Genomic DNA, 16,027 nt, shown 5'->3' with positions numbered 1-16,027 from the left:
GCCTGTTCCGGGATTTGGGTGATCCCTGTCTCAACAGTACTAGAAATAATAACACATCTTCCCCTCTCCCAAGGCTCCATCCCCCTTCTATCCACTATCAGTTATCAGCCTTCCTATCAAGCCCAGACTGGCTTTGGGCATTTCCAGGCCTTCAGTCATACGCTTTCTCCCCACACGCCCCCTCCCCAACACACACTCCCCAGTTTCAACCAAGAAGACCAAAGTTCCAAAACTTAAGGAACAGGAAGTAGCGGGCGGTTGTAACAGTCAAATCAATATGTACTCAGCACTGCTCCCCTCCAAAAACCACGAGACAACGGGTAGAGGCCTTGCACTATCTTGCCTAGAGGCCTTGTTACTAAGGACTCTGCAAATGTTAACCATCTCTAAAGGCATTCCTTGACCATCCAACCTAAGAAGTCCATTAACCTGTTTAGTTTTCTTTAGACCTGTATTTGAATTTGCATTGTCTGTTTATTTATTATTTTTGAAACACAGTCTCACTCTGTCGCCGAGGATGGAGTGGCGCGACCTAGGCTCACTGCAACCTCTGCCTCCCGGGTTCAAGCGATTCTCCCACCTCAGGCTCCCTAGTAGCTGGAATTACAGGCACGTGCCACTACGTTTGGCTAATTTTTGTATTTTTAGTAGAGACGGGGTTTCACCATGTTGGCCAGGCTGGTTTCCAACTCCCGACCTCCCGAAGTGTTGGGATTACACGCGTGAGCCACAGCGCCCAGCCTGCCATTTATTTTTGTTTTCTCTTTGTCACACTAAAATATAAGTTCCATGGGAGCAGTGACTGTGCATCTGCGGCGCCCGGAAGAAACAGCAACTGACGCCGATTGACTTTTGCAAGAGTCCGCTGGATATTTCGGGGAGGGTCGCTCTGACAGGAGCCGCTGGAGCTACCCTAGCAACGCCATCCAAATCAGCCTGAAGAAGTGCAGACACTCGCCCTGGCCCCTCCGTCCTGAAAAGCAAACCCGCGCAAACAGCAGCCAACAGAGCGACCCAGTTCTAGGTTGCTGCCGCCAAACTTTCCCAGGCCGGAAGCAGCATGGAGGCGTTGCCGGAAGTGGAGACTGAAAGCGGCGGAAGGGACGCTGGAATGTGGAGCGGTTGTGGGGCGGCAGTTGCGGAACTCGGCGTGTATGTTGCCTGCCGTCCCTCCCATTCCCCATCTAGTAACTCCCACCTCAGCCCACGTATCCTTGAGTGGAATCTCGGGCCCCAGACCAGTCGATTGGGAGGTCCACCCTCCACTTCAGCGGCTTGGTCTGTGTTTGGGAAGTTGCCACGACAACAGTCACTTCCGGGAGGGGGATCTGCGAGTCTTCTTCCGTCGGTCCGGCCAGAATCAGCTGCCCTCTCAGGCTGTGTGGGTGGTTTCCCCGGCTGCAGCTACAGTGGGCGTAGATTGCTGGGCCTCAGTGCACCCCAGCCTCCGTTACTCGGGTTCTGAGCTGGAGCTGGAGGCTCTTTTGACTGTTTCACTGTTGCTGCTAGCAACATCCACTTCTGGGAGCGAGTGCTCCCTCGCTCACTGCGGGCTCGGGAGCGTGGGGTTCGGGCCCCTGAGCGGCTGTTAGTGCGTCGCCGCTGCTGGCGATCCGGCGACCCTCGGCCGGCCAGATCCGAGGGCCACGCAGCCCGGGCCTTCTCACCACCTCAGTGCCTCGGCGGGACCGCCATGGTTCTGCTGCACGTGAAGCGGGGCGACGAGAGCCAATTCCTGCTGCAGGCGCCTGGGAGCATCGAGCTGGAGGAGCTCACGGTGCAGGTGGCCCGGGTCTATAATGGGCGGCTCAAGGTGCAGCGCCTCTGCTCAGGTGCGGCTCGTGGGCGGGCCCAGCCGGGACAGATCGAGAGACAGGCGTGGGATGGAGAAAGAGGGGCAGGGTGGGCCGAGGGGTCAGGTTTGTGAAGATTATTGAAGAGATTTGCAGCAGCCGGGGTTGAAACGGGACACTGGGGTTAACTGGAGATGAATAAGGAACCGGAGAAGGTCCGGCCTGTCTGGCATCCCGGGCTGGGAGGTGGGCCCAGGTGCCTCTCGGAGCCGGGATGCTGCGAATCCTGGGGTGCTGCGAATAAGTGGAAATGGGCGGGGGAGGGAGGAGGGAGCCGAAAGACCGGGCTGAACAGCCGACTTAGTGCAATGAATCACGTGTGAGGGGTGAGATGAGAACTGGGTGGGCGTTTAAAAGCTGAATTTACTATTTTTAGTCGCCCGATGTAAAGCAGCGAGCCGCCTGGCTTTGGGGCGGCCCCTTACAGTTGAGGAAGCCTTGGTATCTTTCCCCGCCCTGGAAACGGCCTGTTGCTCGCTTGGCGGCGCCGTCTCCCTTCCCCGCGCAGGTTCTAGGGCACCGCTGTTCCGCAGAATCTCCCGGCGGTGGAAGGGCCCCCATCTGTGCTGTCCATTGGGCAGCCGCCGGCCACGTGTGGCAGAGCATTTGGAATGTGGCTAGTGCGGCCAGGCAACCGAATTTTACATTTTCATTTTAATTAATTAAATATATATATATTGTGTGTGTGTGTGTGTATGTGTGTGTGTGTGTGTGTCAGGGTCTCTCTGTCGCCCAGGCTGGAGTGCAGTGGCGCGATCTCGGCTCACTGCAACCTTCGCCTCCCGGGTTCAAGGGATTCTCCTGCCTCAGTTTCCCAAATATCTGGAATTACAGGCGCATGCCACCACGCCCAGCTAATATTTGTATCTTTAGTGGAGGCGGGGTTTCATCATGTTGGCCAGGCTGGTCTCGAACTCCTGACCTCAGGTGATCCTCCTGCCTCGGCGTCCCAAAGTGCTGGGATTACAGGTGTGAGCCACTGCGCCCGGCTGATTTTAATTAATTTAAATAAATTTAAATTGCCAAGTGAGTGAGTACCTGCCGCATTAGACAGCATAGCTTTTGAACTTGACGGGATGATACTTTCTGATGTGGTGTAGGATATTACTACGTGTTTATATAACGATCATTATGTATACATAGAAAATATAAACATAACTATTTGCAATAAATAGTATATTCATTTATGTGATTTATTAAATTGCATGAATATGTGATTTATTATTAAATATATTGATTAAATTGCATGAACATGTAATTTTTGCACCGTGGAGAAATTCCTGAGCATCATGGTTCTTTTCATGAAACTTATGTGTAGTGTATTAATTGAGCTTCCAACACAAACACAATATTAAATGTTATTTTTAAGTTAAAGCATTTGAGGAGAAAAGGAATTTGTCTTCTCTTTCTATAACATTATAAATTGGAAATGTGCTGAATGCTGAGAGTCACGTTAGTGAACTTAAAATTCATGTATTTATTCTGCACCAGTGCTCAGCCTTCAGAAGACAAGGATGGGGCCAGGTGCGGTGGTCACATGGGTAATCCTGACACTTTGAGAGGCAGAGGCAAGTGGATCCCTTGAGCCTAGGAGTTCTAGACCAGCCTAGAACATAGTGAAACTCAGTCCCTACTAAAAATACAAAACTGAACTGGGCGTGGTGACACATGCCTGTTGTCCCAGCTACTTGGGAGGCTGAGGCACAAGAATCGCTTGAACCCGGGAGGCAATGCTGCAGTGAGTTGAGATCGCTCCACTGTGCTCCTGCCTGGGTGAGAGAGGGAGACCCTGTCTCAAAGAAAAGAAAGACAAGGATGAATAAGACCAGTACCGTGCCCCTGTGTCAAGGGTCCAGGCCAGGTCTGGCACATAGCAAGTGGCATATAAATGTTCCATAAAATAGCCAGATGGGCAAGGCCCTGACCCCTAGAAGCTAACGTTCCAATGGGGTGTGAGGTGGTATCATGATGACTGTGATAGATGTTATCTAACCTTCCCTTATTTTTAAGAAATAAGTAGCTTAGACTGTGGTGGAGAGGGAGACAGTAAACATCCCATTCAGTTACACCATTTATTCATAATACTGTATTATTTCAGGTCAGGTGATGTCCTCACACAATGTTATGGGAACACTGAGATCCAGGTGCCTCCTTCACAGGAAGGAAGGAGAGAGAAAGGAAGGAAGGCAATTTTGCAAGGTTAAAATGCGGACCGGTTTTGGGGTGAATATATAAGGATTAGGAAACACAGCCATGCATTTGAATAGTGAACATGATACTAGAAAACCAAGTCCCTTGTGCCATCTCTGCTATCTCTGAGGGGTGTAAGCCGCTTTAAATCCTCCCCACTGATTTGTATAAATTATTTATGAAGCATTGACATGAAGTTTTATAGAAAGTCTCAGACCAGGCGTGTTGGCTCATGCCTGTAATCCCAGCACTTTGGGAGGCTGAGGCAGGTGGATCACTTAAGGTCAGGAGTTCGAGACCAGCTTGGTCAACATGGCCAAACCGTGTCTCTATTAAAATACAAAAATTAGCTGGGCATGGTGGCGGACACCTGTAATCCCAACTACTCAGGAGGCTGAGGCAGGAGAATCGCTTGAACCTGGGAGCTGGAGGTTTCAGTGAGCCTGAGATCATGCCACTGCACTCTAGCCGGGGTGACACAGTGAGATTCCGTCTCAAGAAAAAACATTATCAGCTGCAGCTGTGTCATCTGAACGAGCCTGACATGATACAACCATAAATTGAGGGTGGGGGGAATGTACAAGGTTAAATTAAATGAGATAGTCCATGTGAGTGCACTTGGAAAACTGTAAGACCCATGGAATATATATTCAGGTGTTCAATGAATAGTAATTTTGCCCCTCCAGAGTTCTAGGAAGCACAACATAGCACAAATGATTGGCCACTCAATTTACAGGCCAACTGCCTGGGACATGGGGCAAGCTTCTGAGCTCTCTATGCTGTTGGCTGAGGGTGGATCAATGACTCTTTGTCAAGGGTCCAGGCCAGGCCTGGCACTTAGCAAGTGGCATATAAATGTTTGTTCCACAACATAGCCAGTTGGGCAAGCCCCTGGCCCTTTGGAGCTTACGTTCCAATGGGTATGGGGTGTTGTGATTGTGATGCTGTCTTTTGCTTATTTTTAAGAAATGGAAGAATTAGCTGAACATGGCGTATTTCTCCCTCCTAATATGCAAGGACTGACTGATGATCAGATTGAAGAATTGAAATTGAAGGATGAATGGGGTGAAAAATGTGTACCCAGTGGAGGTGCAGTATTTAAAAAGGATGATATTGGACGAAGGAATGGGCAAGGTAAGTGAGGATTTCTCTTGTATGTGCATGCTTATATAGGCATAAGTATGAAAACAGTTCCCTTTTTTTTTTTTTTTTTTTTGAGACGGAGTCTTGCTCTATTGCCCAGTCTGGAGTGCAGTGGCACAATCTCAGCTCACTGCCAACTCCATCTTCCAGGTTCAAGTGATTTGCCTGCCTCAGCCTCCTGAATAGCTGGGACTACAGGCATGCACAACCACGCCTGGCTAGTTTTTGTATTTTTAGTAGAGACAGGGTTTTGCCATGTTGACCAGACTGGTCTCGAACTCCTGACCTTAGGTGATCTGCCCACCTCGGCATCCCAAAGTGCTGGGATTATAGGCATGAGAAAGCAGTTCTTTATGTTCAAAAATTGACCTCATCATTTCTCTACAGACTTAGAAAATACTATACTCTGTAGCTCCTGTGGTAAAACTCTAATCTAGGATGAATTAGGTAGATAAAGGAAGTTTTTGTCTTGCTCTTAATAAGTTGCAGCTTGCTTTTAAATATATTCGATGAACCAGATGAAATGACCCTTTCCCTTCTGTAGGTCAAAAATGGTTGAGTATTGGCAATTTCATGTGGTTCGACCTAATAATTGTTGGCAGATACTCACTGAAATGTATTCAGAGTTGTGTTTTGTTGCTGTTCACAGATGTTGGGGGACCTTTCGAGCTGGACTGTGTGAAAGAGGAAAGGGAAAGCATGTCAGCACATGGACTTCCCTGATCAAGGACATGGCTCTCTCTGGGGCAGAGCGCTTCCGTACATGGCAAAACACTGAAGAAATTCTTTCAGTGTTGGGCTGATCATGTGGAATTGATGATAATCCTCTTTGATAGCTTATTCTTTTTAACCTGCATTAAAAGCTCCATTTAAAGACTGTAATTGATCAGCCCTAAAACACTGTTAGGAGTAAAAGAACAGTATTCCTGCAAGGCCTTACCAGTTCAAAAATACATTTTTTTAAAATATCAGGGATAGTAAGAATTCCTAGTATTATTTCCTTTGAATGTTAACCTGAAAAATGGTTGTCTTCCACATCTTTCTTACCTAAGAAGATGTGGTAAGATGAAGAAAAAAAAAAATGAGAACCACTTAACAGTTCATTATTCATCATTAAACCAATATGTAATATGTTCTTAAATTAACCACTTTTTTTTTTTTTTTTTTTTTTTTGAGACAGAGTCTCTGTCTCCCAGACTGGAGTGCAGTGGCATGATCTTGGCTCACTGCAACTTCTGCCTCCCGGGTTCCAGTGATTCTCCTGTGTCAGCCTCCAGAGTAGCTGGGATTATAGGTGCCTGCTACCACGCCTGGCTAATTTTTGTATTTTTTGTAGAGATAGGGTTTCTGCATGTTGCCCAGGCTGGTCTCGAACTCCTGACCTCAGGTGATCCACCTGCCTCTGCCTCCCAAAGTGCTGGGATTACAGGCGTCAGCTACCATGCCTGACCTAACCACTTCTATTCTAATACAATCTTATATTTCTAATATTTCCAATGTCTAATTAATACTGTTATTTATTAGGAATATATGGTTTCAACTTGCCCCATTTTCCCTAGGTTTGGGCATTCCATCTTCTTTTTTTTTTTTTTTTTTGTTTCTGAGCTTTCAAGTTATTATGTTTTCCTGATCTAGGGGTCACCAAATTATGGGCTACAGGCCAAATGCAGGCAGTTGCCTATTGTAAATAAAGTTGTATGGAGATGCAGCCACCCCATTTATTTTTTTTTATTTATTATTTTTTTTTATTATTTTTTTTTTGAGACGGAGTCTCGCTCTGTCTCTCAGGCTGGAGTGCAGTGGCGCAATCTCCGCTCACTGCAAGCTCCGTCGTATTGTCTGCTCTTGTGCTACGTGGCACAGCTGAGTAATCCCACCCAACAAGACTGTGTAGCCTGCAAAGCCTCAAATATTTACTCTCTGGCCCTTTCCAGAAAAAGTTTGCCGGCCCTGTTTACCCAACAACATGGATTTCTGTTTTTTGTAGCCTTTGCCACTTTGCATAAAGCACACTCCAGGTCTCTGCTGCTGGGAAGAGATCTTCACCTAACTTCCGGCAGCCAGGTTTCTTGCCTCTCTTCTGTAAAGTCCACACTCGCACTCTGTCTCAGTTCACTTACCCCCTGACTCAGACAGAAGGGATTGAGATATTTCAGAAGAGTTTTAAGAGGCTTTGTATTTGACAGCTCTCTCTCCCTCTCTCCTTTTTTTTTTTAATAGCTCCAAATGAGAAAATGAAGCAAGTGTTAAGGAAGACTATAGAAGAAGCCAAAGCAATAATATCTAAGGTTGGCTTTTTAAAATGATGCTCTAAAACCTGTCTTTTTTGGGGGGGGTGAGGGGGAGATGGAATTTCACTTTTGTTTCCCAGGCTGGAGTGCAATCACGCGATCTCGGCTCACTGCAACCTCCACCTCCTAGATTCAAGCAATTCTCCTGCCTCAGCCTCCCGAGTAGCTGGGGTTACAGGCACGTGCCACCACGCCCAGCTAATTTTGTATTTTCAGTAGAGACGGGGTTTCTCCATGTTGGTCAGTCTGGTCTCAAACTCCTGACCCTGTGAGCTGCCAGCCTCGGCCTCCCAAAGTGTTGGGATTACAGGGGTGAGCCATTGCGCCTGGCCTGAAACTTGTCTTTTGAGAAAAAACTCCAACTCTGGCTTCCATAGTTGCCTCTCAGCCAGCCTTCTCTTTCAGCCTTCTGGAGGCAAAGGAAACAAGCATATTTGGGGTAGGCCATAGCTTTCCTTTCATAATCCTGACAGTTGCCCAGAGTCCTCCCCGTTCCTACAGGCAGACACAAATTTTGTTGGCTTGTGTAAATGTAGGTTCACGTATAATACAAATATGTATAATACAAATGTTGATTTCGTTTCTTTTACCTTTTTGAAGAACTTAACAAAGCTAAGTAGGGGAGATTTGAATATTGTGGCCATAGACTAGCTCTCCAGACACTTGATTGACTTAATATGTATTTGATATAAATCGGTTTTTTGTAATTGTCTTTAGCATTTATACAAAGGCTATTTTATAGAGAGAGGAGCATAAATTTATACCATTGATACACAGATAATGTGTATCTGGAAGAAAAGAATTTAAGGCTATTGAAAGAAGTGGTATCTGTATGTGTTGCTTGTATTTGTGTGTTGGTGATATTAGTTGCTACCACCCTCAACTGCAAGTCTCTCGATTGATAACCACTTTTTCTTCTGCTTCTCCTGATTTGCTCAGCAGAACTGTTATTTTTAAACCAATATTTATCAAACTCATCAAGCTTTTGACTAATCTTTGAAGAGCCTCAGCAAAGGCTGCCCTGAAGCTCTGTGCCTGTTAATATAGTAACGGCTTTATGAAGCTCTACAGGAGAGGCCTTGGTTGAGTCCAGTGTTTGCGTGATGATGGCATCCAGGCATGTGAGCACATCTCAGGCCATGACAAGAAAACGGTGGTCTGGCCATTGTCCTGCACCCTTCTCGCCACGCTTTGCTGTGGAACTCCTCTTTCGGTCGCCTCACTTCTCCCCTTTGCCTGTGTCCTTCTGAAAGTACTTTTTATCCTTGGCCTTCTTGCTCCCTTTGCATCTTATCTACTCTGCCAAATGCAAATTCCACCCTCTGTAGATAACTCTGAAGCTTCCGTCCTTTCCCCCTGACATCTTGCTTCACTTGCAACCTGAATTTCCAGCTGGTTGCGAGACCATTCTATCTGAACACCCAGTCAGCACTTTGAAGTCCAGTTTTCTAGAAATGAGCTCTTTGCTTCCTCCTCTCCCTCTGTGTTCTGTCCCTGAGAATCAGCACCTCCTATGAGCTTCTCTGTCTCCAGTAACAGAACCTCAGTGTCTTGGTTTTATAGGCCAAATCCTCAGTGTCATCTTCAACACTTCTCCCTTCTGTCACCTCTAGGTTTGAAGTGGGATCCTGTACCATCTGGTCCCATGATGCCTCTTAAATCCACCTCTTCCTTTCAGTTCTACAGCTCTGGCTTTCTTTAAGGCTCTCCTGTAGGCTTTTGCATTCTGATGCCCACCGGGGGTCCTGCCACTCAATTCCATTTCATTCTGACACTAACTACTCAGAGACAGCACAGACCCCACTGGTCAAAGGCAGATCCTTCAATTCTGACACTAATGCCTGGAGTTAGCATCAGACCCCACAAGTTAAAAGGCAAGATCACCAACAAGACTCCTCTTATTTCAGACACCAGCTGTGCGTGAGGTCCCCAGGCCACCCATACGTGTGTCCAGCTTGACTACAAATTTGGAGCTTCCCACCACGCCCCCATTGATGTGCGTCACCCGGCATGTCAGCGTCTGCACCAATCAGGAAGCTTCACTGAGCCATGATGTCCGGGATTTTTGTGGAGTTTCTGCTCAGTAGGCATGATTGCTTAAACTACTGGCCACGTGTTTGGTCCCAACCTCTAGCCCCCGGAGGTGGAGGAAGGGGGTGAGGCTGAAAGCTCCAACCCTCTAATCATGTCCTTGGTCTCCCTGGCATGGCCAGCCGCTTCCTTGAAACCAAGTGCTGATTACAGGTTACTGTGCTAGCACAAGCTCAGGTGTGGTGAGAAGGGGCTTGTAAATAACAAGACACTCCTGTCCCTCAGGAAATTCCACGAGTTTTGGAGCTCTGTGCCTGGAACTGAGTAGCAAAGACCAGATATATTTGTTATTTCATCACACCTTCCTCTGTACTCTTCAGAGCCTGCTACCTGGTCTCCCTCCAACTAGGTCTGTTCTTTTTTTTTGAGGCAGAGTCTTATTCTATTGCCCAAGCTGGTGTGCAGTGGCACGATTTCAGCCTACTCCAACCTCTGCCTCCCGGGTTCAAGCGATTCCCCTGCCTCAGCTTCCTGAGTAGCTTGAACTACAGGCACCTGCCACCACGCCCAGCTAATTTTTGTGTTTTTTTTTTTTTTTTTTTTTTTTTTTGAGACGGAGTCTCGCTCTGTCGCCCAAGCTGGAGTGCAGTGGCCGGATCTCAGCTCACTGCAAGCTCCGCCTCCTGGGTTCACGCCATTCTCCTGCCTCAGCCTCCCGAGTAGCTGTGAATACAGGCGCCCGCCACCTCGCCCGGCTAGTTTTTTGTATTTTTTAGTAGAGACGGGGTTTCACCGTGTTAGCCAGGATAGTCTCGATCTCCTGACCTTGTGATCCGCCCGCCTCGGCCTCCCAAAGTGCTGGGATTACAGGCTTGAGCCACCACGCCCGGCCAATTTTTGTGTTTTTAATAGAGACAGGGTTTTGCCATGTTGGCCAGGCTGGTCTCGAACTGCTGACCTCAGGTGATTCGCCCACCTTGGCCTCCCAAAATGCTGGGATTATGTAAGGTGTGAACCACCACACCTGGCCAACTGGGTCTGTTCTATACCAGTTACAAGATCAATCTCCCAACATTATCACTCCTTCCCAGAAAAGGCAGTCGCTTCCCGTGGTCTAACGGAGGAAACGTGAACTCTTCAGCCTGGCTTTTGTGGCCATTCGAAAACAAACTCCAGCTGATCCAACTAGAGCTGGCCTCATCTTCTCCTCTCCTTCCTGCCCCGTGCCGGGGAGGCTGGCCCCTGCTTTTCTTTCTTTCAGCTTGTCCTGAAGCACCTGCTGCCATCTCTACCTTTTCAGCCCGTCTGCGTTTCAAGGCCCACCTGTGGTGCCTGCTCCCCCTGCCGTATCTCCCGATCCTTGCCCCCATCTGTGCTGCCAGCACCGGGCTCTTTCTCATTGGAGCATGCTTTGCACTTCACTGTACTCCGTGCTCAGTGCTGCTCACTGTCTGCTTTATAATACAGTCGCGGTGTGCTTGGCTCAGCCCCTGAAATAGATGGTAGTCACTCTGGGAGCAAGAAGAGTTTGATTTCTTTTTGTTGCTCTGGCAGTATCTGGCAAGGGTCTTGTACAAGATCTTGATGGACTTGACTGAATTGGTTAGCCACACTGTAGATCGCGATGCCTTTCTGCTTGCAGAAACAAGTGGAAGCCGGTGTCTGTGTTACGATGGAGATGGTGAAAGATGCCTTGGATCAGCTTCGAGGCGCGGTGATGATTGTTTACCCCATGGGGTTGCCACCGTATGATCCCATCCGCATGGAGTTTGAAAATAAGGAAGATTTGTCGGGAACGCAGGTACGTAGTTCTTGGGTGGGCACTCTGGAGGGTGAGTTCACGGCCCCCCAAAGCCCTTCAGATTTGACGCCCCTCTTCTGGATGTAGTGTTTTGCTCCCTACACAGCTTTCAGGTTTGCTGTGCCCTGCATCAGAGTTCCGAATTCAGGAGCGGCCCCTGAGAGTGGGTACTCACGGGTGAGGGGTTTGGCCCCACACACAGGAGGCAGTGGATGCAGTTTGTGAGGCCACCCGTCAGGAGTAACTGAAAACATTTCCACTGTCTTTGGCCGCTAGGAAGCCAGCTACCTAATTTCTTCCTATTTCTACCCAAATGCATCCGTCCCTTTGCATGGAAATTTGTGTTTCTAGTCTTACCTGTTGCTTCATGTTATTTTCTGACCCTCATGTTCCATTTTCCTTGGGTTTTTCACTTCTTATCCTATTGGACAATATTCTTTGTCTAAGCCATCTTAAATAAATGGAATATGCAGAAGTAAACAGGCAGCCCCATTATACCTCAATTTAAACACCCAGCACGATGCCAGTGCCCTTCCCTGGCAGTGGCCTACAGATCTGTCTAAGATGAACTATATGGATCAAGGTGCAAACGAGAGAGGATCTCACTGTTGTCCAGAGGAGGAAGTTAACTGAGTCAGGGCATGAGTGGAAACTTAACAGGGAAGGTACTAAAGTCAGCAAGGACTTAGAGTGAGGTGGGGGAGTCAGGCCTCCCATGGTGAGCACGGGGAGAAATCCGTTCTCTGCCTTCTCCTGGGAGGGGCTCAGCTGGGCTCTGCCCCCTGGGTGGGAACCCACAGTCAAGCCAGTTCTTATGATTGGCCCCAGGCAGGGCTCAATGTCATTAAAGAATCAGAGGCGCAGCTGTGGTGGGCAGCCAAGGAGCTGAGAAGAACTAAGAAGCTTTCAGACTACGTGGGGAAAAATGAAAAAACCAAAATTATCGCCAAGATTCAGCAGGTAAGTACTTTTTGCTTTAACATGTCACTATTTTTTGTTATTTCCCTTCAAACTGATAAAAATGTACAGTGAATCTGAAAGATTTAAACTACTGGTACAAATATTTTAATCCTATTGGCTTGGGTTTAAACTAAAAATATCCTCTTCCTGCACACCAACAAAAACTGGAAGAAAATATGGATTGTTTAGTGATACCTAGAGTTTGTTTTAATATGTGGGGGAGAGGAAATACACTATGTTAATTTCAACCTTAAAAATAGGGCTGCAAGTAAACAAGTATTTTCCTTGAAATGTAAAATTTCACCCGACACTGATTTCAGGCTTTTGCAAATTGCTGATGCCATGTACAGGAGGAGGAGGAAAGTTTCGAGACCTTTGAAGGACATCGTGTAGCACTGTAACCTGAGGGGCCGCCTTGGTTTTGTGGGTGCTCCTACGCCACTAGGCTGTGATTTCGGGGAAATGGGGCCCTCCACCATACATAGATCCGGAGTCTGTGGCTCTGAGCCTCCTCCCTTTCCCACTGGACCTGCCTACAGTGTCTGCCTTGGGAATGGCCAAGACAGATGGCGTCGTGCAGCCTCTGGTCTCCACACAGTGAGAGTCCAGGGCTCAAGTCTGCTCAAGACCAACGCTTCCCTCGATGCTTCACTTCGGGTGATCAGACATGGGGGACCTGTTTATCTTTAGTAGTTGGCAAAGGCAATTGTAAAACATTTGTTGTAACTTCAGGATTGTCACTCTAAGAACCTTAATTCACAATTTGCTCTGCTATCCTCTTTGCAGAGGGGACAGGGAGCTCCAGCCCGAGAGCCTATTATTAGCAGCGAGGAGCAGAAGCAGCTGATGCTGTACTATCACAGAAGGCAAGAGGAGCTCAAGGTAGGGGGGAACAGATGGGCTTTCTGCAGTGCTGGCGCCCAGCATAGCCTGCGTGCCTTACCTGGGGCTGCTGGGTAGTGGTGAGCTCTGCAGGACGCTGGGGAGGCGTCTTTCTAGAGCTTCTCTCTCTGCAGGGCTGTCGGGTCCTGCCAGGTGTCCCCTGGGGCTAAACATGGAAGGGTCCCGCTCCTAGTGGGCAGGGAGAGGGGAGGTTAGTCATGGACTCTTTCTTCAGTCTCTTTATGTGCAAAATACTTTCCTGAAATGCCTGCCTGAGTAAAACGTATTTATTTCCAGAGATTGGAAGAAAATGATGATGACGCCTGTTTAAACTCACCATGGGCGGATAACACTGCTTTGAAAAGACATTTTCATGGAGTAAAAGACATCAAGTGGAGACCAAGATGAAGTTCACCAGCTGATGACGCTTCCAAAGAGATTAGCTCACCTTTCTCCTAGGCGATTATAATTTTTAAAAGGCCACTTACCACCCTCTGTAAAAGATGTTAACATTTCTAGTTTTCTTAGTTTTCTTTTAGTGTGAATTTTTAAAATAGCAGTTCTTCAAGGTTTTAGAACTTAATAAATACATAATCATAAGAAAATGTGTAAATCGTTTCTGTTTCAGGACTGTTTAGTATGTCACGGTTTTCTTTGATAAAATACTAAACTTTTTTCTTCCTTCCTGATTGTTTTATATTCTCATGACAACTGGTTTATTGGAGGAAAGCTGATGACAGGCAGCGACCACTAGAGGCCGCCAGGCCCTCAGCGTGCTTTTTCTCCTGGCCCTCTTTGTAGATCTGTTGGAAGCCAAACTCCCAGCCTTGCTGGAGAGACTTCTCTAACCCTGCTGCGGGATCTAACTGTAGCCAGGCGTCGCCCGGCCTTGAAGGTGAAGTTTACCTCCTGGTTGATGCCTCTCTAGCCTTGTATTCTGGGAGCGAAAGCTACAACCGTGATGGAAGTTGAGTAGCAAACTCATCTGACTTTGAAACTTAAATTCTCCTGGAGTTTCTCAGCCTCTCAAGTCTCCTTCATCAGAAGGTCACCATCGTCCTAAGTATCTAGGACACCACTGAGTTTAAAGACTCCAACTCATCATCACTGTAAACCATCCAAGTAGCCTGCAAACCCTGGCACTTTAGCATCTGCAAGGCACCTGCCAGACCGCCTGTGGCAACCAGAAATGGCCCAGACATTTCCTCATGCTTGACTTTTGGTGCCTAGGGTCCTCTTCTCCTGGTTACAGGGAACTTGGCGTGCTCGCACTGAGGGAAAGCAAAGGACGCGTGGCATCTTCCTGCCTTGGCCTTCCTGCCTTGGTGCCTGTGCTCCCCACCATCCTGCAAAGAGGAACCCTGGGAGCTAGTGGAGGTAGCAGGGGTTTGGTTCCTGCCTGCTGCCAGGCGGCTTACCCAGGAGATGGGTTCCAGACCTGAGAGCAAAGCTCTGTTCTCTAAAGTGCATTGTAGTTGACTGCATCTTGTGCCTTACTCTTTTGGTTGATTTTCAAATGTTGTAAAAGCAAATTTGCATCTATTTTCTCTTTTGCTTGGTTATAGTTTTAAATGTCTCTATGAAAGGGTTTTGACCTTGGATGATGTAGTGTATGCAATAAGATGCTGTGATTTTATTTCAGGACCATTCTGTCTTTGTATAGTTCGTGTGTGTTAAATCCATGCTCAGACTTGTAAGAAAAAGTTAACCAAGCCATGTAATTATAGTAGCTCTTTTCAGGGAACTACTACTTCAATATTATTAGAAAGTCTTGTTGAACCTGCAGTATGAATACTCTATTGGCCACCATAGTTATCCCCTTGCTTCATGTAATCAGCAGAACTTACTAACCAAAAAGTCACTCACTCACCCATGACACTACACTCCTTAAATACCCAAGTGAGAACTCTCTGAGCTTGGTGTGTTTGGGTGCAGCAGATCTTAGTAAGTACGTGAGTAGTTTATTTGCAAACCATCTGTGAGGGGGGGTGGGGGGGGGGGGTCGCAGGTGGTCCCTGGTGCCAGCTCTGTCACTGTGCTGTGTGTGTTCCCTTTGCTGACTCATCCAAGGTCACAGATAGCTACTGATGGTAGGACCATGGGATCACATCCAGGAACTTTCCCAGGATTTCCCAAGAAATGTATCAACAAAAGTAATCTTGCCAGTGTTAGACCACTGATCAGCTTAAGTCTGTGGTCTGTGGTGTTATTTTTGTCTTATTTTAATCCAGTCCCTCTGGGGTCAATATCAAAAGGAAACCACGTGTCTGTTGTATGCACAGTGCCCATCTGGGTCTGCAGTTTTGTCCTTTGACATACATAACTTGTCTTATGTGATTCTTTCATGGAGACCAGAAATGCTAGTAGTAAAATTTGACACCACCTAAAACCGTTTCGACCATCAAACTGACAGCATCAGGCAGTATTTCTGTCACAAGTTACCTTGTTCTTTGGCAACTGCTCTGCAAAGAATGTGCCATCAAGCTTGAAATGAACTGCCACATGCTTGGAACACAGTAGCCTTGAGGGGGTCTGAGCTCGCTAAATTCCCTTCCAAAGCCTCAGCAACCACCCCCTTGGAGAAGTGGCAAGAGAGCTGCTTGCCCCCACCTCTCGCTGATCCTTGGAGAAGTGACGAGAGAGCTGCTTGCCCCCATCTCTCGCTGATCCTTGCAAGATCAGAGTTGCCACTCTAGATTTCTGAAAACCCACTGACCCTAGACAGGGCTCAAGGAGAGAGGTGGCTGATTTCCAGGAGAAGTAATGCTAGACATAACAGTAATGGCAGCTGGCATTTATGGAGGCTTTACGATTTTCCAGACGGTTGTACTAAGCACTTTACCTACATATTTTTTTTCATTTATACTACAAAACAG

The 16,027-nt window shown here is 47.4% G+C and overlaps 1 protein-coding gene across 1 annotated transcript; it reads left to right on the top strand.

Annotated features, from left to right (window-relative positions):
- The first annotated feature begins 1,111 nt into the window (after positions 1–1,111).
- On the top strand, positions 1,112–13,756 carry CFAP298 (cilia and flagella associated protein 298). The gene is given in 10 exon segments (XM_010358818.1): positions 1,112–1,409; positions 1,412–1,483; positions 1,486–1,533; positions 1,536–1,832; positions 5,010–5,177; positions 7,407–7,474; positions 11,151–11,309; positions 12,138–12,269; positions 13,056–13,151; positions 13,449–13,756. Coding segments are annotated over 10 exon segments (1,449 nt in total). The 3' UTR covers positions 13,560–13,756.
- The last annotated feature ends 2,271 nt before the right edge of the window (positions 13,757–16,027 follow it).

The sequence above is a fragment of the Rhinopithecus roxellana genome, chromosome 13 (genome assembly GCF_007565055.1).
Source record: "Rhinopithecus roxellana isolate Shanxi Qingling chromosome 13, ASM756505v1, whole genome shotgun sequence".
Taxonomy (NCBI): domain Eukaryota; kingdom Metazoa; phylum Chordata; class Mammalia; order Primates; family Cercopithecidae; genus Rhinopithecus; species Rhinopithecus roxellana.
This window is presented reverse-complemented; position numbering and strand designations above follow the sequence as displayed.